Here is a 23,138-nt window from a genome sequence, read left to right as displayed (position 1 = left end):
CAGAGTGTGCTCAAGAGCTCTGGACACCTCTGACTGGGGACTCTAGCAAAGCTGAGTCACAATCTGAAAAGGTTCACCTAGTCATGTGTCTGTGGCATTTATGTATCCGGTGGTAATACTGGAAAACAAAGTGCTTAGGGCCATGACCAAGACTCATAAAGTAACTGTGTTCAAGAATCAACATACTAAACTAGGAGAATCAATAATACTATCTGAATTCTGAGTTTCTATGGATGCCAATCATTCTGAACTTCAAAGGATAAAGTGAGATGCCAAAACTGTTCAGAAGCAAAAAGCTACTAAGTCCCGCTCGTCTAATTAGAATCTGAGCTTCACTTTAAACTCGGAGATATTATTGTTTCTTAATTTCTTTTTATCCTATTTTATTTACCTAGTTGCTTGAGGACAAGCAACAGTTTAAGTTTGGTGTTGTGATGAGCGGATATTTTATACGCTTTTTGGGGTAATTTCATGTAGATTTTAGTGTGTTTTAGCTAGTTTTTAATATATTTTTATTAGTTTTTGAGCAAAATTCATATTTCTGGAGTTTACTATGAGTTTGTGTATTTTTCTGTGATTTTAGGTATTTTCTGGCTGAAATTGAAGGAGCTAAGTTAAAATCTGATTCAGGCTGAAAAAAGACTGCTGATGCTGTTGCATTCTGACCTCCATACACTCGGAATGGATTTTTTGGAGCTACAGAAGTATAATTGGCGCGCTCTCAATTGGGTTGGAAAGTAGACATCCAGGACTTTCCAGAAATATATAATAGTCTATACTTTGCACGAAGATAGATGACGTAAACTAGCGTTCAACGCCAGTTTCATGTTGTAGTTTGGCGTTCAGCGCCAGAAACAGGTTGCAAGTTGGAGTTCAATGCCAGAAACAGGTTACAACCTGGCGTTCAACTCCAGAAACAGTCCAGGCACGTGAGAAGCTTAAGTCTCAGCCCCAGCACACACCAAATGGGCCCTAGAAGTGGATTTCTACACTATCCATCCTAGTTTACACATTTTCTGTAAACCTAGGTTACTAGTTTAGTATTTAAACAACTTTTAGAGACTTATTTTGTATCTCATGACATTTTTAGATTTGAATTTTATACTCTTTGACGGCATGAGTCTCTAAACTCCATTGTTGGGGGTGAGGAGCTCTGCAGCGTCTCGATGAATTAATGCAATTATTTCTGTTTTCCATTCAAACATGCTTGTTCCTATCTAAGATATTCATTCGCACTTCACTATGAAGAAGGTGATGATCCGTGACACTCATCACCTTCCTCAATCCATGAACGTGTGCCTGACAAACCACCTCCGTTCTACATTAGATTGAATGAGTATCTCTTAGATTCCTTAATCAGAATCTTCGTGGTATAAGCTAGAATTGTTGGCGGCATTCATGAGGATCCGAAAAGTCTAAACCTTATCTATGGTATTCCGAGTAGGATTCTAGGATTGGATGACTGTGACGAACTTCAAACTCGTGAGTGTTGGGCGTAGTGACAGATGCAAAAGGATCAATGGATTTGATTCCGACATGATCGAGAACCAACAGATGATTAGCCGTGCTGTGACAGAGCATTAGAACCATTTTCACTGAGAGGATGGGAAGTAGCCATTGACAACGGTGACACCCTACATACAGCTTACCATAGGAGGAGCCTTGCGTGTGTGAGGAGGAGTACAAGAGAAAAGCTGAAATTCAGATGACAAAGCATCTCCAAAACTCCAACATATTCTCCATTATTGCACAATAAGTATTTATTTTATGCCCTTTTACTTTTTACAATTGAACTTTAAAAACACTGTTGTTTGCATCCTGACTAAGAATAATAAGATAACCATAGCTTGCTTCAAACCAACAATCTCCATGGGATTCGACCCTTACTCACGTAAGGTATTACTTGGACGACCCAGTGCACTTGTTGGTTAGTTGTGCGAGGTTGAGAAGAATTGTGATTTTCAATTTCGTGCACCAGGGGCGACTTCACTGTTGCTTCGGGATACAAAATATCCTTTAACTTCTATCACCCACCAACTGAATATTTGCTAGAACAATGCAAGAGAAAATACTTATGGAGGAGCATATGAAAAATTATTTGTCAACCAAAAATAAAAAATTTGCTCTGGAAACTGATGCATGGAGGACTCCCCGTGAAAGAAAGATTGAATGCTCGAATACAATCCATCAAACCCTGGTACCCAAAATGCAATCGGTAACAAAACCATGCATAAGGAACATATTCTTAAAACAGAATACAAGAACACTACAACATCTAAGCACTTATGACACATGATTTTACTTAAAAGACACGAACATGATAGCCATCTGTTGTGATGTAGGTTGAACTCATCGATGAACTCAGCCCAATGATCTTCGAAATCCTTAGCTGACCGAGAGTTTCATATAATGTGATTCAACTCAGCATTCAACTCTCTGAACCTAGCATAACCTCCAAGCTTATTCTGTATCTTTTTTGTTATATGCCATATGCATCAATGGTGGCGTGTATTGGGGAGGACCTTCTTAATTGCGCCAAACATAGACTTGCATTGGTCTGTGATGATGCCCTGCAGTACAGTTTCCATGCATTTTAGCCATTGTGTGAACACCCACTCAAAAATCGGGATCTCCTCGCTGCCTAGCAGAGCACAGCCTAGCAAAGTAGACTTGCCATGGTGGTTCACACCGATGAAAGCGGCGAACGGCATTAAGGAAGAACAACCACATTTAAAAACATCCAACTAATACAAAATAACAAAATAATTAAATAACGTGAATGAAAATACATTTTACCGATTCGTGCTATATGTGGTATCAAATGACACCACGTCTCCATAGTATTCATAAGACGCCCTACACTTTGCATTCACCCAAACTGCACTAGTAAACTTATAATCGTCATCCACATTCACTGCATAAAAGAAGTTTGAATTTAAGTCCTTCATTTGCATGAAGTAATTTAGCATCTCTTTGACATTTGCGTTGACATTTGTGGATCAGAGTCTTGATGAAATGTAATTCCTGATGTCCTTCTCTGAGAAGCCCAAGTTCGAGGCCCACTAACTTCATTAGCCAATTCTAGAAAGGTCTTGTTGGGTCGAATGCCCGCCTCATCATTAACCTCAATGACGCACTTCACATGCATTGTCAACTTCCTATTTTCGTGGTAGTGTACTACCTTTTTAGTTGAACACGGGTGCGAGTGATTTAGTTTAACCTTCAACAAGACCCGATCTTGCTTTTCCCTGTCAAACTTTGCATATATTCTTGCTCTGCACCCCACAGCTGCAATTGTGTTCTTTTGTGTGGGTGCTTTGACACGAGACCCGCGGAAACCCTCCCGATTGCAATGAATAGATTGGTTGATCAATTGCTTTGTCATCCTGTCAAAATTTGTGACCCATATCTTACTTATGAAGCCAACTTTCTTTGCGTAGCTCGCATAAAAATCCTGGGCCAGCTTCAAATGCTCAAACCACATTCCAACTCTTGGTATTTCATCTTGAGCAAGGCAACTACGATCTGATAACTGCGAATCGGTTCAAAACAGACATCATTCGATGAACACGACGATTAATGGTCAATTCAAACATGTGATTAACGAAAAAACAACAACAAACTAGAGTCCAAACCTCATCAACAAGATCCGTGTCATCACATCCCAACTCAGTAATGTCCGTACATTCTATAGCCTACAATCAAATATACATAAACTAAATAGATTCTATAATAAAATATCAACTAAATAGATTTTATTAATACTCTATTTAAAAATATCATAATAAAATGTATTACTATACATGAATTAAAAGAAATCATAACAATGAGACATATACTCATACAAAGTGCCACCTAACTAGTTAGGCTTATATTAATTATTTATATAGAGAATGCATAAGTCCACCACATATAAAATATAACTACACAAACTAAAAAAGAGCCTTCTACTATGCTGTCAAAAGTCTCATTATTAGCTCCTATAGTTTCCTTACATATTTAGCCACGTTTGTTAGTGCATGCATAGAATGGGAGCATACGGATGGGGATTCTTAACATTCTAATCGCAACCTTGGGCAAAATTTTCTCATTTAACACTAAACATATATTGAAAACATTTCAGGGTAACATATTAAAAAGGTAATGTAACAATTTATTAACTCTTGTAAATAAATTTCTATCTTCAACTTCTTTAGAACTTGAAGTATGGTTCATTGTAACAAGTTATAAAAACCTAACAAGCAAGCAAGTTGTAGCTAGTAAGTAGTAACCATTGACCAGTACGTAATATTACGACATCCCACCATTCTAAAAACGTAATTCTTTTTAAATAGAAAAATTTGAAACTAATTTTTTTAGGGGAGCATTTAATTATATATTACACTTTCATTAATTACTACATGGATGGACAAGAACACCATCCAAAATTTTGTAAAAGAATATCATTATGGGTTAAGAATGTTGAGCTTTTAATAACCATCTAATTTATATGAAAATAAACATACGTCCAAAAGAACCAACATACATTGGTTACCTTGTTAGATTGTTCACCTTCCCCGTCGAATGAATTGAGAAGGTTGTCGATTGAATGCGTGGTAATGTTGTCGGTGAAAGAAGCTGGTGCGAGACAAATAGGTTCGACAGAATTGGCCTCTATTGAAATGGCTGTGAGAGGTCACGTATGTATGAAACGGCAGCCATAACTCTCCCGTGTATTAAGGCAAATCAGTCAGAGACGATGAGGTGGCGATGGTGGACGCGGTAGGCTGCAGGGCCTGCACAGTGCGTGAACGCAGTGACCTACGGTGGGCTGCACGGTGCACGTGTTGTGGGGAAAAAATTTTTCATTGCTTGGAGGGCTAGTCGGACGTTGGCACAAAGGGAGGCGACGTCGGCTGTGGGTGTGCGGTGATGGTTGGCTTCGTTGTGGGGAAGGTCCACCGAAAGTGAGAGAAAATATGGTGAGAGGAGAGGAAACGTGTAACTGTTCAATATTGCAAAACCTGATTTTTTAAAATTTGAAAAATGGTTATCATTATAATTAAATTAATCAAATCATTAATTAAATTTAGGATTAATTTACTTTTTTAACCCCATAGTTCATATTGTTCACCAGTATTGTTGTTCACCTATACTTTTCCATATAATAATTAAGATGGTAATTGTTTATGTGAGTGTTTTATTTTTTGGGCATAACATTGGCCGGGTGACCTGACCCACACCAAGAGAAGAGAACCGAGTACAACTCGATTCACAAACAACCCATTTGTGCTGAACCCACGCCATAGTTGTTGCATCGTCTAAAGAATTGTTCCTGCGATACAGCTACTATGCAAATTGATCCGTTGGGTAAGGCAAGTACAGAAAGACATGGATAAGATGATGGCCCGAGTTAGGTAAGAGGCATCAATAAAAAAATTAGATGGCGTTGCAATCCTCTTGTCGGCGGTGGTTTCACGGTATCCTCGACTGAGCGTTAGCTTGAAGACAAGGAGTTGGAGATTTGGTCACAAGGTACACTGCTCTTTGATTCTTAGAATTGGAGTGAGGTGGTAATGGCTTTCGTTGGTAGGAGTAGAATCTCCCCCAACAGCAGTGGTGATTGGAGGACCTATGGCAGAACAGTCTCCTTCTTCAACCTCAACGGCGATTTGTGTAATGGAGCTTAGATGAGAGGAAAATGCTGCTACACGCCTCCCTTTGGTCCATAGCTGCGCTGTTAGAATGTTGGCGGCATCGTTGCTGCTACCTATTGGCGATGGCTCCCCCGGTTGGAGATACCAATGTTGGGGAAAGAATTAGTTGTGGATGTTTCATTTGTGCATTACTAGTAGTATCATCCTTGTTTGGCAAAGAGCCATAGTTCCCAGCCTTCCTTCGTCATCTCCACCGGGTCACGGCAACACCATCTTTTCAATGGTACCTATACTATCAAATTACACTCACACTCCTCCAGTATTATCAATATCCATAAATAGACATACAGTAAAAAAAAACTTTTTTTTATCATACTTTACATCGTTAAGACACTTTCCTCTCTTAAATGCAACACTAACTATTTCAAACTACCATTCCACATGTCAACATTGTATTGGATAGTCAAAGAATAGCCATTCTTAAACATCAATATCTTGGCCACGCACCAAAGACTTGGCCTTTTATATAAAGTTTAACCTTTAAACTTTACTACTGAAAATGTGTGGTTACAAATATTTTTGGACTATACATTATATATGCTTAAGATACATGCAAGTATTCCGTAATTCTGATGATGGGTGAAATGAATGAACAACACAACTGAGAAGAAAAACATAACTTGCAAGGAAATGACAAAAGAGATTTTAGAGTCTGAAGTGTATAAGGAGCTAGAAAGCATTCAAAACAACTCTTTAGTATACCCAGCTTGTAATATTCTCTATCTTTTTGCTCATGTAGTCCTTCTATGCATTTTTGTTTCCACTCTTGCTTGTGCAAGTTTACTGGTAAAGTGACTGCTCAATCCACTTTGCAGATTATTTGAAACTGTTCCATCCTTGTGATGAGGAAAATCTTACATCGCTGGTAAGTGGTAATTCTTTCACAACTTTAGCAACTTGTAATGGATGATTTGGTCAATGATCAGTAGTCCTTATAGATACATATGATGTGTTCCTAACTGGTAGGTGCAAATTGTGCGCAGGTTATGGCTGTTATAAACACTTGTGTTTTTCTGTCATGTGCTTTAGTTATACTTTTTATCGTCAAAGATGTTATGCTGTTTTGTGCCATTGGAAGGTGAACAAGATAGTAACACCAGAGAAGTTTTGTTAATATATAGAGTAGTGTCTTGAACCTTGTTTTAAAATCTCTACTGAGTACTAAGCCTTTAGTCCTGGCATACATTTAGTTAGTAGTGATGAATGTTCATTGAATTTTTATTTTATTTTCTTATTTTTTATTTCTAATGTGACTTTGGAAAGGTAGTATGAATGTATGATTTAGCTGAAGTGTGTCATCATTCCTTGTGTCTATCATATTTGCAGATAAATAACTTTACTTGCTTATATGTACATAAGTAGTATTGAATTATTTGACAAAATTATATTGTCTTATATATTATGTAGTTTTTTCTTCTTTGGTTCTTGATAGTGGTATACATAGGGTCTTTACTTGCGATGAAAATCTGTTAGTAATTTCTGCAGTCTACAAAACTGCAATCTTAGGAAAATAATTTTCAAATCTATGTGCTGTATTATTGTTTATGATAGGCAGCAGCAGAAGCGGAGCCTGCTACAATGTCAATGGCAATGAGGGCAATTCCAGAAGCTTCTTCAGCAGATGAAGCGAACGAGATAATGTGCAAAAATTGGATTTGTGCAATTGAACAACACCATATAGCTTATTCAGGAATATCCACGGTCTTTGACATACTAGATATTAGATGCTATGTAGTTGATGCATGAGTATCTTTTCTTTATTTTCTTATTATTTTAGATATGAAGTTATTGAATTTTATTTAGATTTTAGTGTTTAAAGCCTATTTGGATACTATTTTGAGGCGCATTGTGGTTTTATTTATTTTAGGAATAATCTGGGCGAGTTTGGCAGAATTCGTGCAGAAGAAAAAAGGAAGAAAATTGATGCTGCCAAGCTGGCGCCAAACGCCACTGCCTGACGTTTGGCGTCAGGCGTCTCGTAACACGTGCAACCATTTTGTTGGGTTGGCACTAAACACCACGACTTGGTGTTTAGCACCAGGAGCTCTGTAATTCGTACCAGAGTCGCACGCCAGTGGCACTAAACGCCGAGCCTGACGTTTAGCGCCAGGAAGGCAGAAACGCCACAATCCCTTTTTGCTTCAGCGGCGCTAAACGCCGAGCCTGGCGTTTAGTGCCAGTAGCGTGTACATGGATTCTACAGAAGGACTCCGTGGTTGAAGACTTTATTAATTATTTATTTTCTTTTCATTATAAGTTAAAAAAAAAACACAATCTTTTGGGCCTTTAGTAGTTATTATTTTATTTTATTTTCAAATCAATTAGGTTAGGTATAAAAGGGAAAAAGATTGAATCCTTCGAGTTTCTTCTTTTCTCTCTTCCTCACTCTACACTCTACACACTTTTGGAACCCTAGTTTTCTCTTAGCCATGAGCAACTAAACTTCCTCTGTTAATGTTAGGAGCTCTGTTTATTCTACGGATTAATACTATTGCTATTCTACTTTTAATTGATGTACTTATTTAAATTCATGAGTAGTTTCGTTTTTCATCTTATGAATTTGACTATATTGGAAGATAACTTTGTTTCTACATGAATGTATTGATTCTTGGAAAAGTTAACTCACTTGAATAACAACTTGAAAGTAAATCCTCATAATTCTCTGATTATCTGGATTTAACGTGATCCGTGATATATAATCATCTTATTTTTGGGTAATTAGGGTTTATGTGGCTAATAAACTAGAGTTGGGCCTAAACCTTTAATATAATTCAAGTGACCAAAGAATTGGCGGTTGATTAGGTTAGAGGAGATTAAATTACTAAGAGATTAGGGTTTCAATTAATTAAAGTTTGTCATGAATTGAATCTTGCATGATTAATGTATTTGGTAAGAATTATTAATCCGAAAAAATAAATAACTCTAAAACCTTAACTGTTTCTCATATACTTTTTACAACCAAGTTATTGTTTGTTTTTTTAACTCTTGAATTATTGTTTGATGCTTTTGAACCTAAAACACCTCTTTGGCTTGTTTGACTAAGTGAATCACTCAACCGTTGTTGCTTGGTCCATTAATTCTTGTGGGATCGATCCTCACTCACTTGAGATATTACTTGGTACAACCCGGTGCACTTATTGATTCAGTTGTGGTATTCGAAATTTCACACCACAGACAAGTTCTCTACTGCCAAAGTAATTGTAAGTGAGATTTTGCCACATGAAAATAATTTTTCCTACACTATAAAATTTCATTGATTGAAAGTTTACATAATAAAATCATTCTCGAGTCTTGACCATCTTTAATATACCAAGAATGAAAGAAGACTTTTACATAAAAGATTGGTATGGTTGTTCTAGGGGCTAAATATGTCACCTTATTTTCTAACCGTGGCTCAATACAAGGCAAAGAGAGGAGTGCCAAGAAAATATCCTATAAGATGGATACATGCAAATAGTGAAGACACTGGCTTGCCTGCTAAATCATTTGACATTGTGTCTATTTCATATGTGGTATGCCTTTTAAACCCCTATTAAGTCCTTTGCTAAAGTTTTTGAATTGCGATATTTTTGTGTATGCATGCGAATTGCTTTTTCAATGCGAATTGCTTCATAATATGATAAGGTTACTGCAACAGGCACTTAGAGCATATGCATTTTCAATGTTATAATTGGATGCCTGATCTGGCAAACTTTCGGTGTTTATGCATCAAAGCTATTTGACTTTCTGTTGTCATATAACTATATACCAGTGTAATATCAAAATATTAGTTACTTCTCAAGTAGTGGAATCTTTCAAACTTTTGTGGATTAATAGCAGTTTTTCGAAACATGGATGACGATGGAAACAACTGACTATAGGTGATAATGATAATTTTGTTGCATGTCACAAGTTCTAGCCAACAAGGAGATGGTTGATGACATCTTTCGAATGATGTTCCCTTTGATAACTGACAAACGGATACACAAAGAGATGGATTGATGAAATATAGTTTCTCAGAAGTTATGTATAGTAGATTTTAATTCAGGAATCCATGATAGTATGCAGTTTCATGAATGTCCTACAAGAGCTATAGTGAACATAGTAAATGAAGCATTCCGTCTCCTTAGGCCTGGAGGCACGCTAGCCCTGATAGATAATTTAGTATATACTATGTTCACTTCTTTTAATATTTAGCTTTTATTTTATTTTAATTCTCATGTAGTGAGAATTTCTGATAGAGGAGTGTTAGGGGCCAACAAGTTTTGTGATTTGTAGCCATCAATTAGTCATCATTGATGTTTTTAATGGTGTGAGATTTCATCCAATGGTGTGAAATTATTCACTTTTTTTTTACTGATTAAGTGCTGACCAAATTTTGATAAAAGTGCTGGCCTCTTAGACTTTCTCTTTCTAATATTATTATTGTTGTCTTCAGCAGCCAAAGTCAAAGATCCTTCGGGTATTGTCTCGCCTTTCTGCGTGATTATAATTGATTATTCATGAGAATAAGACATTTCATGCGGTTTTTATCTCTTATTGTGTCAAACTCATAAGCATTAACAAGTGAAAGGAAAGTTGACAATGATCCTCTAATCTTTAGCAATCCCAACGTTGAGAAATTCAAGTCTAAACTTTTGTGGTTTCTGAGATCTTAGCAAGATTCCGACATCCACTCATTGCTAATGAACATTTTGTAAGAGAAGATCCATTACATCAAATTGTCATATTAACTTTTGATAGGTTCGTTACAAGATGAGCTATAATTCGGTTACATGCTCACTATAAGACGGTATTGACTCTGATAGGTCCATTACAAGATGAGCTATAATTCGGTCACATGCTCACTATAAGTTGGCATTGATTCTGATAAGTCTGTTACAAACCGAGTTATAATTCGATTAAATGCTCATTACATTTTAGCACTGGCTCATTATAAATTCGTTTCAACATAACCGTTACGTTATGATATCAATCTTTATTAGAATCATAACCGAAAAACAGTAACAATAAGCACTTCACCTATAAATAGTAAAAGCATAAAGAGAAAAGGTATGAAAAAACTATTTCATTCTATATTTTCACTTAAATACTATCTCTCATATACTGACTTGAGCGTCGGAGTGTCTTGTGCAGGTACCCGCTCTCCTTTGTTCTACAATGGCCGAGGTATAACTCATCTCTGCGAGAATCACAAGGATTATTGGGAGGACGAGCTATATCAAGAGCTAAAAGGCTATACCGAGCTATAGCAGGAGCTAAGAAGCTACACCAGAACAATTGTACTCGAATTTATTGAAAACCTAGTTTGTTCTCGGATTGATTGAAAGCTGAGTTTGTTCTCGGATTGGTTCATTGATCGATTATGAGATGTGAAATATCATGATACGTAAAAGTGAAGAATTTTGAATGTATAAAGTACATAATTTATAAAATGTTACGATAGATTAAATTTGATAAGAGGTATTAAATGAAATCTTAAACAAGAATGTGGAGATTGGTTAAAAAATTTGAATGTAAATCAAGTTTTATGAACTTGAGAGGAGTAGGAATTATTTTACTCGTCCCCACAGACGGTGCCAATTATTCTTATGTGGATGAACTTCCGAGGTATATATCGCCTTAGAGAAAATTGAATTTGTCTCTTCATCCCCAAAGGATGTATACTTCAGCAAGAAGAACACGAAAGATGGATACATGCAAAAGACACTCCGACGTTCAAATCAGTAAGTGTTTAAGAGGTATAAAAATTCTATGATTATAGAATGTTAAACATGAAATAGAACTTATCATGTGTGTTTTGTTTATAATAATTCTATGATAGAATGTAAGATATGAAAATAGAACTTACTATATGTTGTGTGTTCTAAGATATAGAAATTGGTGCCTTTTATAGGCATAGAGTTGATAAATAGAGTTGATGTTATGACTGTTGGTCATTAAGTCAAAATAATGGTTATTAAGATCGTCCGTTACAAACTTAGAATGAATGCAAATAAAATCAAATTATGACTCATAATGCACAATAAAGACCGAGCTATAAGGTAACAGATTACTTTTATTTCTATAGTCTAGCGATCAAACATTAGAAATGTTTTCTCTGAGACATTTAACTAAGTTTCGGTTATTGCATAGAATGGCTTTCGATGTTGAAATCTTTTGTCTTGCAGGAATTGTCTCCAGTCCTATTTACATTGATGAAGAGAACAAAGCCCTTTCTTGATGAGTATTACTTAACAGATGCAGAAGAAACAATGAGAAAAGTTGATTTTGTGAACATAAAATCATTGCTTACATACCCAAGGCACATAACGACAACCGCCACCATTCCTCAATGAAGCATATTCTTTGTGTTTGGCTTCAAAGAAGTTAGTCCTTAACTTATTAGGCATATATAATTCTGTACTTTTGATAAACACAACTCTCTTTGAAAAACTGTTGATGTTTGTCAAGTTAAAGAGCATATGAAAGTTATGTATCTATGTTAGTTTCATTATAATTTTTTTTCATTACTAATGTAATTACCATTATTTCTGCATGATATATGGAATCATCGATGGTACATTGAGGTTTTAATCCTTTGTGGGACTTGAAAGAAGAATATTGAACTTTAGACCAATGTTGGAAACAGTTAAATTTGAAGAACTAGACAGAGCATTATATAGGGTATTTGAAATTGAATTTAGGTTCTCTAAAGTCTAAAGTAAAGAAATTAGTAAAGTGATAAAATACAAAATAAGAGATTAATCAATATTGAATTTGTAACTCTTATTATATTAGCCTCTTTATCTTAATTTAAGAGTAATAAATCACTTATTTTTTTACTTTACCAACTCTCTTATTTTAGAAGATTTTGATCCCGAAGATCAAGGTTTCAACTCTTCCAACATGTATACATGCATTTCACCTAGGGGATGCATTTATGTCATTTCAAGCATCACTAATGTCAGAATATATTAAGATCAATTAGCATTCATTAGAATTATTTAGTATATCTGAATATTTATTATAAAATATTACGTCTTTATTATTACAATTTTCTTAGCACATATAAATACACTTTTATATCTGGTAAAATAACTGATTTTTCATACTTTTCTTCCATGCCATTTTTTACCCTTCCCTTTTGTCAATGCTTTGATGCTTTTTCACCTCACCGATTAGCTCATAAATCCACTACTTATTTATTCTCATGGAAAAACCATCTTTTTTCGTCAGTTTCTGATAGATTGCCATCTTTTTACACTTTGTCACTTTTTCATCAGTTTTCCAGCAGTTCGCCATCTTTTCAGCAGTTTTTCGGCAGTTGGCCACTCTTCCGACAGTTCCGTCTGTATTTTCTTGTAGCAGTTCCGTCTGCATTTCTTTGTGACAGTTTCGTTTGTGCTTCTTTCAGACAGCGGCAGTTTCGTCTGCACTTCTTTCAGACAGCGACAGTTCCATCTACGTTCCGTCTGTACTCATTCTATTATTTTATGCATTTTTTATTTCGTTGTTTTAAATAAGTTTCAAACTCAAGTTATCATTTGAGTTTGAGGGGGGATGTCAAAATATATTAGGATCAATTAGCATTCATTAGAATTATTTAGTATATCTGAATATTTATTATAGAATATTAGGTTTTTATTATTACAATTCTCTTTAACACCTATAAATACCCTTTTATATTGTATCATTCTAGACAACTTGAATACAACTCAATAATACATAAATTCTTTCTCCAATTTAGTCTCTTGTTTCTTACAACTAATAATATCATAATTATCTTCGTAGCAAAGAAAATATCACTAAAATTTAACAAATATATTATGCTTAATATGTGGTTATTATTGTAACACTATTTACTGTCTTTAGAAACTAAGCAACTTTAATTAATGCTTTGGCTTTGGTTTTTGGTTGCCTTAAGTTGTATAGTAACAACTAACAAGAATGAGAAGGATAATTGAGAAGGTAAAGGAAACGGAGATGACAAGGAAATAGTGCATACTGGAATATGGCAACAACACTCTTTGTATAAAGGTACCTACGTTAAAGGTAACTGCCCCAATGGCACAGGACATCGGTGCCCGTTATCTAATTTCGTGGATAATCACAAACAGAAAAAAGTGGTTTGTTTTATAGAGAGATATTCCTGCCCCAAAACACATGGAGATGGCTTCATAGATAAAATAAGTAAAAACCAAGGAACACTTTCTAGTCAAATGGGAAAAGATGGAATCAGCAGATGTTGAATCCAAATATCCCAATTGTTCTTTCTTTTGGGGCATAGAAATTAAAAGATTCCCAGCCATGTGTAACAAGATTTTTACTACGCCAGATGAAAATCAGGGGAAAAGATCGCAACAATGTAAGTTTTATTTGATAAGAACAACCGGAGGTAGCACATTTTTTTTTTTTTGGCTCAAGAGAGCAAGAAAGAAGGACAAGCTGTAGTATGGAACCAAACAAAATTCAGGCTTTGACAAGAAAATTTTTTCAAAAAAAGAATTGGCATTTTATTTCTTCAGAAGTTATATGAGCATTGTTTTTATAAGTGGTAAACAATTAGTATATTTGATTTAATTTTTTACAAGAACATTTAGGTAATTATATAAGAAATATATACAATTTTTTTAAAAATAATCTCCACCCCACTTTTTTTTTTCATTTTTTCCTTTTGAACTTTTTTGCCATTTGTGTAAAGAAAATCACTAAACAAATTCACCTAACATAAAATTATTAAATTTAAAAAACAAAAAATCTCATATATCTAAATAAATTTATAAATAATTATATTAAAATAAAACATGACATATTGCATAACACAACAAGCAGGGGCGGAGCTAGGTGGTAGTAGAAAAGGGGGCGATATCCTCCTAATTTTAATTTTTTACATGTAAATTATATATAAATTTTAGTTTAATCCGCCTCCTTTAAAATTTTATTTTAGTGTTAATTTATTGTATAAATATTTTTTGTCCTCATCTAATATTTTATCTAGTTCCGTCTCTGACAACGAGACAAAAAAATATATAATTTGTCATCTACCTTCGTAGATCATATATATTTTATTCAAAAATAAAACAATCCAATCTTTCACAAGATGTTATTTTCTTTTTTCAAAATTTATTTTGTCAAAAATAAATATTTTGGGTTAGCAACTTTTTGTTGGTAAAAGCAATTTTTTTTGAGTGGTTAAATTTTTAGATTTGAATCTTTAAAGTTTGAATTTCATTTTAGAGAATAAAGTGTAATTTCTTAACATTAATTTTATGAGTAGGACTAAAAATAAATATAAAAAAAATTATTCAAGAATAAAAAATTAAATTTTATTTTTTAAAATAAAATTCAAACTTTAGATGATCCAAATCTTTAGATTTTTAATGGATTTGACCATCGTTCACAGATTTTTATACAGGTCCAAACTTAATACTTTAACAGCAAACTGAATCAGACAAATCATTGATTTATCGAATTTTCGGCCGAATCGGACGGTCTGATCGGATTCGGATAACAATGGTAAAATAGTAATTTTGTAAAAATGACGTTGACTTAGGGAGTAAAACGTAAGGACAAAGATGCACACGTGTACGGACATGTTAATGCCTCAAGAAGCTGAATGCCTACTGTGCACGTTTTCTCTTCGTTCATCCTCGTATCGTATTACATTACTATCCGCCGCAAAAGGTCACAAAACTCCTTTTATAACTTTATCCAAGCTTTTCTTTCTCCTAACCCTTTCGTGTTACAATTGCACTTCTTATCTTTTCTTCCTCCCTTTAAATAGCAATTCAATTGGCTGAACATGTTGATTGATGCTCTCTTAATTCTCTGCTTCTACGAACAGGTAAGCTCTGACATCTCTCTCTATATTAATTTGTAGTACTTTTTTATCATCAAAATCTCATTCCTTTGTTGATTTTCTATTTTTTCTTATTATAATTTGGTGTTTTTGTTTGTTTATTTTGTGTTACTTCTTTTTTTAGATGTCCCTAATCCAATTTCTTCTATTTTTTGCTGATGTTTGGTGTACGAAAAAGATGAAAAAATTGTGTGGCTTAAATTATCCGAAGGGTTTGATATGGGTTCAAGGATGCAGGTTTGTTAGTTAGAGACTAGTAGTTTTGTTGGTAGGTAAGAAAGTGGGGCAGTGGGAAGTTGGAGCTTTTAAGTTTGTCATTATTAGACAAAGACTTTGTTTAATTGAATTTCCATTAATACTCTTGTTTAATTGATTGTCTTTTTCTTCTTTTTTTTTTTTCAGTCCATTTTACGTATTTGTTATAACACTCTTTAATCAAGATACTTTCATGACTCTGTTGGATACTTTGTTTCTGATTTCTTGCAGATAATCAGGTAGAAGTAGAACCGCCTTCACGCTGCGTCGATCAGACAGTATCTGGACTTAGTAATATTCTAGAAAGGATATAGGATATACTATGATCACTATGGATGTGAAAGGCATAACTTGGGTCGGAAATATATACAAGAAATTTGAGAATATGTGCCTGGAAGCTGAAGATATAATCTGCGAGGTATGGCTCCCTTTTCGAATAATCTTGACCTATGTTAAACATATTGATTGTTTTAAATGGAAGGATAACTTAGATTACCCTAATAAGTGCACATGTCTTTGCTTCAACATGTATCATAATACGATTTGTTTTCGCACTGCAGTGCATTGCTTGGAATTAGGTTCACTCAATTCATATGAGGGGGTTAAAATAGTCATAATTTTGAAGGGGAAAGAAAAACTACAGCTTTGTTTTTCGAAATAGAATGCCATTTTTTTTTTGTAAAAAGGAAAATTTACTTAAAAACGAACCTTAGAAAATTTGCAAAGGAAAAAGTTGCAGAAATATTCATTATCTTCATTTTCAAAGGCTCACACACATTTCTGAATGTTTAATGCAACTGTTTTCTAACTTTTTTTTCCCCGTTTTCTATTCGTGGTGATTTATGACAAGCTTGTGGTCTCTATCTGTTAACAGTAGTTGGTTTAACTGTTCTAAACACTGATGGCTCCAACTCTTGCATTGATTGACAATTATAATGTCTGTTATATCTCTTATTTCTGTTTTTTCATTGAGAAATAGGATGCAGTTAAATATATAGAGAATCAGATGCAGACTGTTGGCACGAATGTTAAAAAGTTATATTCAGATGTTATGCGAGATTTCATTCCTCCATGTTCCTATGATTTGGATGAAAAAGTAGCCTCTGGACCTGTGGATCAATACATTGATGCTTGGTTATATGAAAGGCCATTTCAAAGTTTGAAGGAAAAACCTATGAAGGAAGATTTCAAACAAAAGAAATATGATTCGGGAATTCATCATGATAGCAATAATGATACCATTCGTGCTGCATCTGATGATGGAACTTGTCTTTCTGATGCTATGTTCATATCATCTTCTAGAAGTTCGGTCAGAAGAAGAAACATCATTTCACATTCAAGACATTATGTTGAGACCACGAATATCAAATCGAATATTCGTATCGATGGAAATCAAGAAATTAAAAGAGTTGTTGCATCCAAGAAATTCGATAAAACCACACTGGCAGAAACAAATGCATGCAGGGCAACCCAATCTTGCGAGACCTCGAATGAAGATATAAGTCCTGCAGTTGGTGATTCAAAGCCGCCTTCATCTGAAGTTACAAGGTGTTCCTCCATAGCGGACTCTTGTATTGAAATTGAAAATGCTAGTTCTGAACAATCCCCCAATGTTCCGGAATTCACCAAATCAGGTGAACTTATGAGAATCACTTTGTTATAGGTTCAGAATTTCCCTTGTCATTTTTGTTTTTTCACTTTTGGCTTCAGCTCTGATGGACTTTCTTGATAGCTATATTGTTTCACTTGTAGGGTTCTCTTCCGACAGAACAATACAGGCTGATGATTGTTCTTCCAGCATGGTAGTGATATCTCATCCAGGTATTAATTCATATCGTTATGAAATATGAAGTAGTTGGGTTAAATACTCACTGTATGTATGTATGTATGTATGTATGTATGTATGTATGTATGTATGTATGTATGTATAGTTTCGACTTTCTGACATCTCACTTCAGTGTTAATGTCGTCCAAACAAGGCCTTCATCTTCAAGCGAGAATCACTTTATATCTTAGTTTCTTTTAAGTATTTGATTTATCCCTTTTATGGGTGCTTGAGCGGCGTCGAGATGAAAAGCTACAACCAGTATATTTATGGTTTATAATTATATAAGATAGCAAGCAAACTTTGTGGATGAGAATGGAAATGAGAGACTCCTACCTCTTTATGGGATTCCTTCGAGTCAGGACGGGTTAGTAAGGTTTTTGGTAATAGTACCTGTGTGCTAGGGGAACCACTGGGATCCCAATATAAAAGTATGCTGATCTTTCACGGTCACTTAGTTTGGTCGAGACATCGACTTGCTTCTCTTTTTGCACTATAAACCAATCATACGATTTTCTTGATTTCCCTAGTGACTTCAATTTTGTGTTACTTTTACAAGTGGGTTGTGTGTAATAACGTTACACCGGTTTGTTAGTGCAACCTCTGCCACTATTTTAGGTTTGTTTGTGTCTTCACTATGCAACTCAACCCAGAACTTGTACTCATTTATGACCTCAAAATTTCTCATAACACATATATATGATAAGTTTTTATTTTTGGTTGTAATCAAAATCGCATGGAGAATCAAGATTCGTTTAATCTGTCATAGGTTTATATTTGTTCTCAAGTTCGTAGCGATGAGACTCTTCACATAATCCTTCATCCCTGGCACCTATTAGCGAATCGTTATTAATTCAATTTCATATTTTTCTTGTGTATGGTAACTCATCATTTTAAAATTCCAAATACATGAATTTCTGAATTAACAACACTTGATGAAGGGCACAAAACCATGCAACAAGATCATCTTAACGTCGAGGAAACTTGCGTTATGGTGACCGGAGACGAACTTAAATTAATTCCCAAGGTAGGCGATAGTTCGAAGACTAACAAGGTACACATTCTCTTCCCGAAAATTCCTCCTCTATTCAATACATTACATACACAATCATGTCTAATCGAAATACTCTTCCTTTTAAAAGAAATCGAGGCGGCGAGTCTTTTCGCTGGCGAAGAAGTCTGCAAGAAAGCAAGAATATGAAGAGCTTGCAGCATGGCATGGGAACGGTGAAAAACTAAATGGAGATTGTGTGGAGAAATTAGATTTAGACCCACTTCCTAGCATTTCTGAACCTGAGTGGGAGCTTCTCTAGTTTTCAACCTTCCATAATTGAAAACCCCTCCTTATAGGTCGAGATTTCATTGTGGAATTCCAAGAATCAAGATGGTAGTAATATTTGAATTCATGATATATATGTCATCACTAGTTTCTTCTTATCACCCAAACTTTCTTCCTTCTTTTATCTGTTTCCTGCTCACAGAAAATAGGAAGGGAAAGAACCTAAAAACATTGTATAGCCACTAAATTGTAAATATTGAATGTATCTTATTTCCATATTCTCCACCAATTGTTGTTGTAATTTGCATGCCTTTTCTTGCTCATACTATAGTCCTAGAATGTTCATTGAATTAGTAAGCATCAATACTTATTTTTATCGACATTTTCTCTAAATAATATAATAAATGTTATTTTTATTTTTTCTTCCTCGGATTAAGTTGGGTATGAAAAAATTAAAAATAACAACTCATGTGGAATTAGGGAATCATCAAAATAGGCAAGGCATATTTGGCAGTACGCGACCACATGGTTTAACTTGGATTAAAATAACAACTAGATGTAATAAAGCAACTTAGACGATCTATGGCGGAACATGACTTAAAATTTGGGGGAAGGTGATAAAAATGGATGTTGTAATTTTCATAAAATAGGTTTAGATTTATTAATTTAGAGGTTTTGTAGTCTTACTAAATTTATAAATAAGTCTCTACTTTAAAAATTTATAATGAAGTCTTCATAGCTTATAAAAAATTTTAATTATGCCCTTATTATTACAACAGAAGTTAAAAAAAAATATTCCTAACATATATTTGTAAGAATTAAATTGAAAAAAATATAAATAATACTTAATTGCAAATTAGAGTTTATTGTATATATCAAAGTTGTTTTTAAAAAAAAATTAAAGAAAACTCTAATGATTTAATCTTTGTACTTATAGAAAGTATAATAGAAGACAATTATTACTTTAAAAAAAATTTGGAAACAAATGATATAAATATATCAATGAACTAAATAAAGATAATGTATTCAATTTTCTTAAAAATTATAAAATTAAACATATTATCTTTTAGTATATTATTCATTCAATGATATGAAAATTTTTTATTAAGTTCCTAAGAGCATATCTAAGAATTACTCTATTTATTTTAACATTTATGTAATTACAAAGACTTAATTATAAACTTTTATAAAGTGTGAAAACTTAATTATAAATTTTTAATGTATAGTAACTTATTAACAAATTTAATAAAATTATAGAAACTTCTAGATTAATTAACCTATTACAAAATTACTAAAATGATAGAAACTTGTAGATTTAGTAAACCTATATTTGATTAAGTATAAATTAGCAATTACACAAGAGTAGCTTTAACGAATTATCATTGGAACAAAATCCACTTTATTGAACTCAGTTTGAAGAAAATGTCTCCCAAAATTTTGCCTAAAATCAGCTCTCTACACTTACATGCAATCTCCATAGAATCTTCATCCCATCCTCAAGACCCCTTCCTATACAACAAATCCAATATTTCATAATAAAAAATGGCAAATAAAAATCCTTACTCCACCAAATTATGCAAAGGAACTTGCAGATATTGTATGCTCTCATTTCCATCATTAACATAACTGTGAACTCATCAAGCTTTAATACGGATGGTAAATGCACCTGAAGAATTATTTAGAAAAGCATGCCGATTATTCAGAAACAAACATTAAATATTACTTCCTTACTTTCACATTGAGCAAAGATAAATGCTTTGAAACTACATCTTTGAGAGAAACAAAAGAAATAAACAAAACAGAACAAAACATGCGTTGCTATCAACGGCAGATTGGCAGTGACAGGCTGACAGCACGAAATACTCCACACAAAAATTATAAATAAATTTATCCAATAATGTTAATATCTCTGATTAAGTACACCTACAATAGTTGTCTCATTTTCGGGGTCTAATGGACATAGTAACAACAAAGAACCTGCTAATCTTACATGCTTTTTCAGATATAAACAAGCAAGGCAAGCTCAAATAAAACTCAAATTTTATGTCCATTGTCAATATTAGTGACATTGTGACAGATATTTTGAAACGAGGAGAGTACTTATTAAGTAACAATACCCTTATATTCTTAAATTGTAAAATGTCCTTTGACATCTCTTCTTCTCTATGGATCTTTTTTTTCCTAATGAATTTTCTTCCTTCTAACCCTTAAATAGCCTGCACCTTTTTTAACCATATTCAAACAGATGAAGTGATTTCACAAAGCAATCTCACCCCCTATGTCAGATAATCATAATTTGACCATAATTTAATATTACTTAACTTACAAGGTGTTTGTGTGTGTGTGTGTGTGAGAGAGAGAGAGAGAGAGAGAGAAGTACGCACATGTTGGAAGGGTTAATATATCTGCAGAAACGGCACAAAGAATTCCCAGGTTTGAAAGAAATCCCCTAAGGATGCCACATGGGAAATAAAGATGCATCTTCATTGCATGTGTTGCCTTGTTTCCAGCTGTAGGAGATGTAATATCTTCGGGTGACTTACCACTATCAGCTAATGGATCAATTGACATTCGCGCAAGCCAGCAAAATTTATTATCTTGCAATACAAAGGTACCCTGCAGCAATTAAGTAGCAAATCAAACGATAAACCATTCCAATCTAAATTGATATGACGAGTTGACTGTGAGTTATGAGTTTATCTGTGATCTTAACACACCCTATGGTTTGTCCTCAAGTTGTCTACATGCTTCTTAAAGAGCTCAAGCCAAAAATCCTTGCAAATGAACTTGATGGCTTCCAGATGGTCATTGAATCGTGGCCGCTCCATGGTGTACCTGATCAGAGTGTGTTAAGAACACACCCACATTTTTTTTCCAATTCATTAATATTTCAGGATTAACAACTGCAAAGAGACATTGTGTAGAATAGATATAGAAGAAGCACATTGAAATGATTTTAAAGGCTTAATTTTGCATTTCATACTTATCATGGCGCCATTTGTTTATGCATCTTCATTTGCAGGTTACCTCTTCGGTGAAGTGGTCCTACTTATGAAAAGCATAAACCGATTGATAACCCAACTTATGCTTCCAAAATTAAAAGTAAAACATTACTCTCTACAATATCTATGTTTCTTATAGTCATTTGAGATCTAAAGCACAATTTTACCACACACTATATTAGTGCCTTTTGCAAATTGTGACCAACTTTTGCTTTGTTTTACCAAACAAAACAAACTAAAACTTTTGAAGAACAGTTTTAAAAAGATGAAAGAGCTCAACAACTTTCTAAGAATCACAACAATACCAAACCCACTTGATAACAGATCTGCAGGAACAAATTCTAGTACAGACAAACAATAGTTTTAAGGTAGGGAAATCGAAACCATGGAACTGTTTTACCTTTCAGAGAGCTGGTGACCAACCTGGTATCCAATAGCCTCGATTCTGCGAGCAGCAAGATCATGCTTATTAGGGTAGAATCGGTTGCAATAGCACGAAACCACCTCTGTCAACAGGCTATCCAAACAACTCTCTGAAACTTCTCTCACCATTCTCAGTCTTTAACTTGCAGGAATGAAAGAACCAGAATCACTATGCACTCTCAATCTAATTGTGCTTTGCTTCCCTAATGTTGAATCTTGAACACAAAAGAGTATGGAAATGAATTGAGGTTGCAAATATATTACACTAACTGCTAATGTGCCAAGCACAATTAGAGAAATAAAGGTCAGATGAAGTAGAGAAAGAAGTAAGTGACAATTGTTAGAATCATTCTTTCTAATCATCTAAAGCGCCAAGAATTAGGCACGTGAATCATTTATTAATAAAAAAAACACAAATATATAATGGTAATATTTTTACCATTATTGATGTATATGGTTTGGAACATGATCTGCTTTTTTATTACATTTACATTCTGTGATTGAAAGAAGTTCTATGATTCATTTCTTTTCATACTAACATATAGTCTTTGCAATATTGTTTTCCAGTTACAGTTATAATATAGACGAATCACAATGATGTTCACTAGGAATAGAAGACATAAGATAATTTAGAGTTTCTTTAAGCGATTACTTCTAAAAAAACATGATGAATATTGTGCCATTCAGATACAGTTTCTTTGTCCATTAATCCTCTTTTAAGAATTTATATATATTATGTTTTAATTTTATTCTGTTTTAAACTGCATTAAATACCAAATACAAATTGCATCGTCTTATAAAACTAAAACCTAGTACAAGTGCATTGCAGCAAAGTTCC

At 34.1% G+C, this 23,138-nt stretch overlaps 3 protein-coding genes across 5 annotated transcripts in view; 2 read left to right on the top strand and 1 right to left on the bottom strand.

Annotated features, from left to right (window-relative positions):
• The first annotated feature begins 6,284 nt into the window (after nucleotides 1-6,284).
• Nucleotides 6,285-12,013, top strand: LOC107478179 (uncharacterized). The gene is made up of 7 exons (XM_052258202.1): nucleotides 6,285-6,405; nucleotides 6,512-6,561; nucleotides 7,248-7,427; nucleotides 9,056-9,208; nucleotides 9,744-9,839; nucleotides 10,117-10,137; nucleotides 11,846-12,013. The coding sequence occupies exons 1-7, from the start codon at nucleotides 6,285-6,287 to the stop codon at nucleotides 12,011-12,013; spliced, it is 789 nt and encodes a 262-aa protein (XP_052114162.1).
• A 3,241-nt stretch (nucleotides 12,014-15,254) lies between these two features.
• LOC107478049 (uncharacterized) lies at nucleotides 15,255-19,164 on the top strand. Its single transcript, XM_016098170.3, has 6 exons — nucleotides 15,255-15,501; nucleotides 16,003-16,189; nucleotides 16,751-17,405; nucleotides 17,524-17,592; nucleotides 18,538-18,650; nucleotides 18,739-19,164. Exons 2-6 carry the CDS (start codon nucleotides 16,094-16,096, stop codon nucleotides 18,907-18,909), a joined length of 1,104 nt encoding a protein of 367 aa, XP_015953656.1. The 5' UTR covers nucleotides 15,255-15,501; nucleotides 16,003-16,093; the 3' UTR covers nucleotides 18,910-19,164.
• A 1,105-nt stretch (nucleotides 19,165-20,269) lies between these two features.
• LOC107478236 (uncharacterized) overlaps nucleotides 20,270-23,138 on the bottom strand; it is a 3,263-nt gene continuing 394 nt past the window's right edge. The window contains exons 1-4 of one of the 3 annotated variants that reach the window (XM_021137898.2): nucleotides 22,278-22,571; nucleotides 21,593-21,710; nucleotides 21,260-21,491; nucleotides 20,270-20,384 (exon numbers count right to left, since the gene is read on the bottom strand). In XM_021137898.2, coding sequence (XP_020993557.1) covers nucleotides 20,383-20,384; nucleotides 21,260-21,491; nucleotides 21,593-21,710; nucleotides 22,278-22,429 — 504 coding nt within the window. In that variant the 5' untranslated portion in view covers nucleotides 22,430-22,571 and the 3' untranslated portion in view covers nucleotides 20,270-20,382. Of the gene's footprint in view, nucleotides 20,542-21,259; nucleotides 21,492-21,592; nucleotides 21,711-22,277; nucleotides 22,572-23,138 lie in introns of those variants that run through there. The other 2 variants (XM_052259733.1, XM_016098372.3) reach the window with 2 other exon arrangements.

Source organism: Arachis duranensis, chromosome 3 (assembly GCF_000817695.3).
Source record: "Arachis duranensis cultivar V14167 chromosome 3, aradu.V14167.gnm2.J7QH, whole genome shotgun sequence".
Lineage (NCBI taxonomy): Eukaryota > Viridiplantae > Streptophyta > Magnoliopsida > Fabales > Fabaceae > Arachis > Arachis duranensis.
This window is presented reverse-complemented; position numbering and strand designations above follow the sequence as displayed.

Excerpts from the sequence above, each read along its gene's own strand:
- LOC107478179 (XM_052258202.1), top strand. The coding sequence starts at position 6,285 with ATGAACAACACAACTGAGAAGAAAAACATAACTTGCAAGGAAATGACA. Across the intron at positions 6,562-7,247 it reads AGGAAAATCTTACATCGCTG|GCAGCAGCAGAAGCGGAGCC; the intron begins GTAAGTGGTAAT and ends TGTTTATGATAG. Across the intron at positions 9,209-9,743 it reads TTGTGTCTATTTCATATGTG|TTTCATGAATGTCCTACAAG; the intron begins GTATGCCTTTTA and ends GATAGTATGCAG.
- LOC107478049 (XM_016098170.3), top strand. The coding sequence starts at position 16,094 with ATGATCACTATGGATGTGAAAGGCATAACTTGGGTCGGAAATATATAC. Across the intron at positions 17,406-17,523 it reads TCCGGAATTCACCAAATCAG|GGTTCTCTTCCGACAGAACA; the intron begins GTGAACTTATGA and ends TTTCACTTGTAG. Across the intron at positions 18,651-18,738 it reads ATAGTTCGAAGACTAACAAG|AAATCGAGGCGGCGAGTCTT; the intron begins GTACACATTCTC and ends TCCTTTTAAAAG.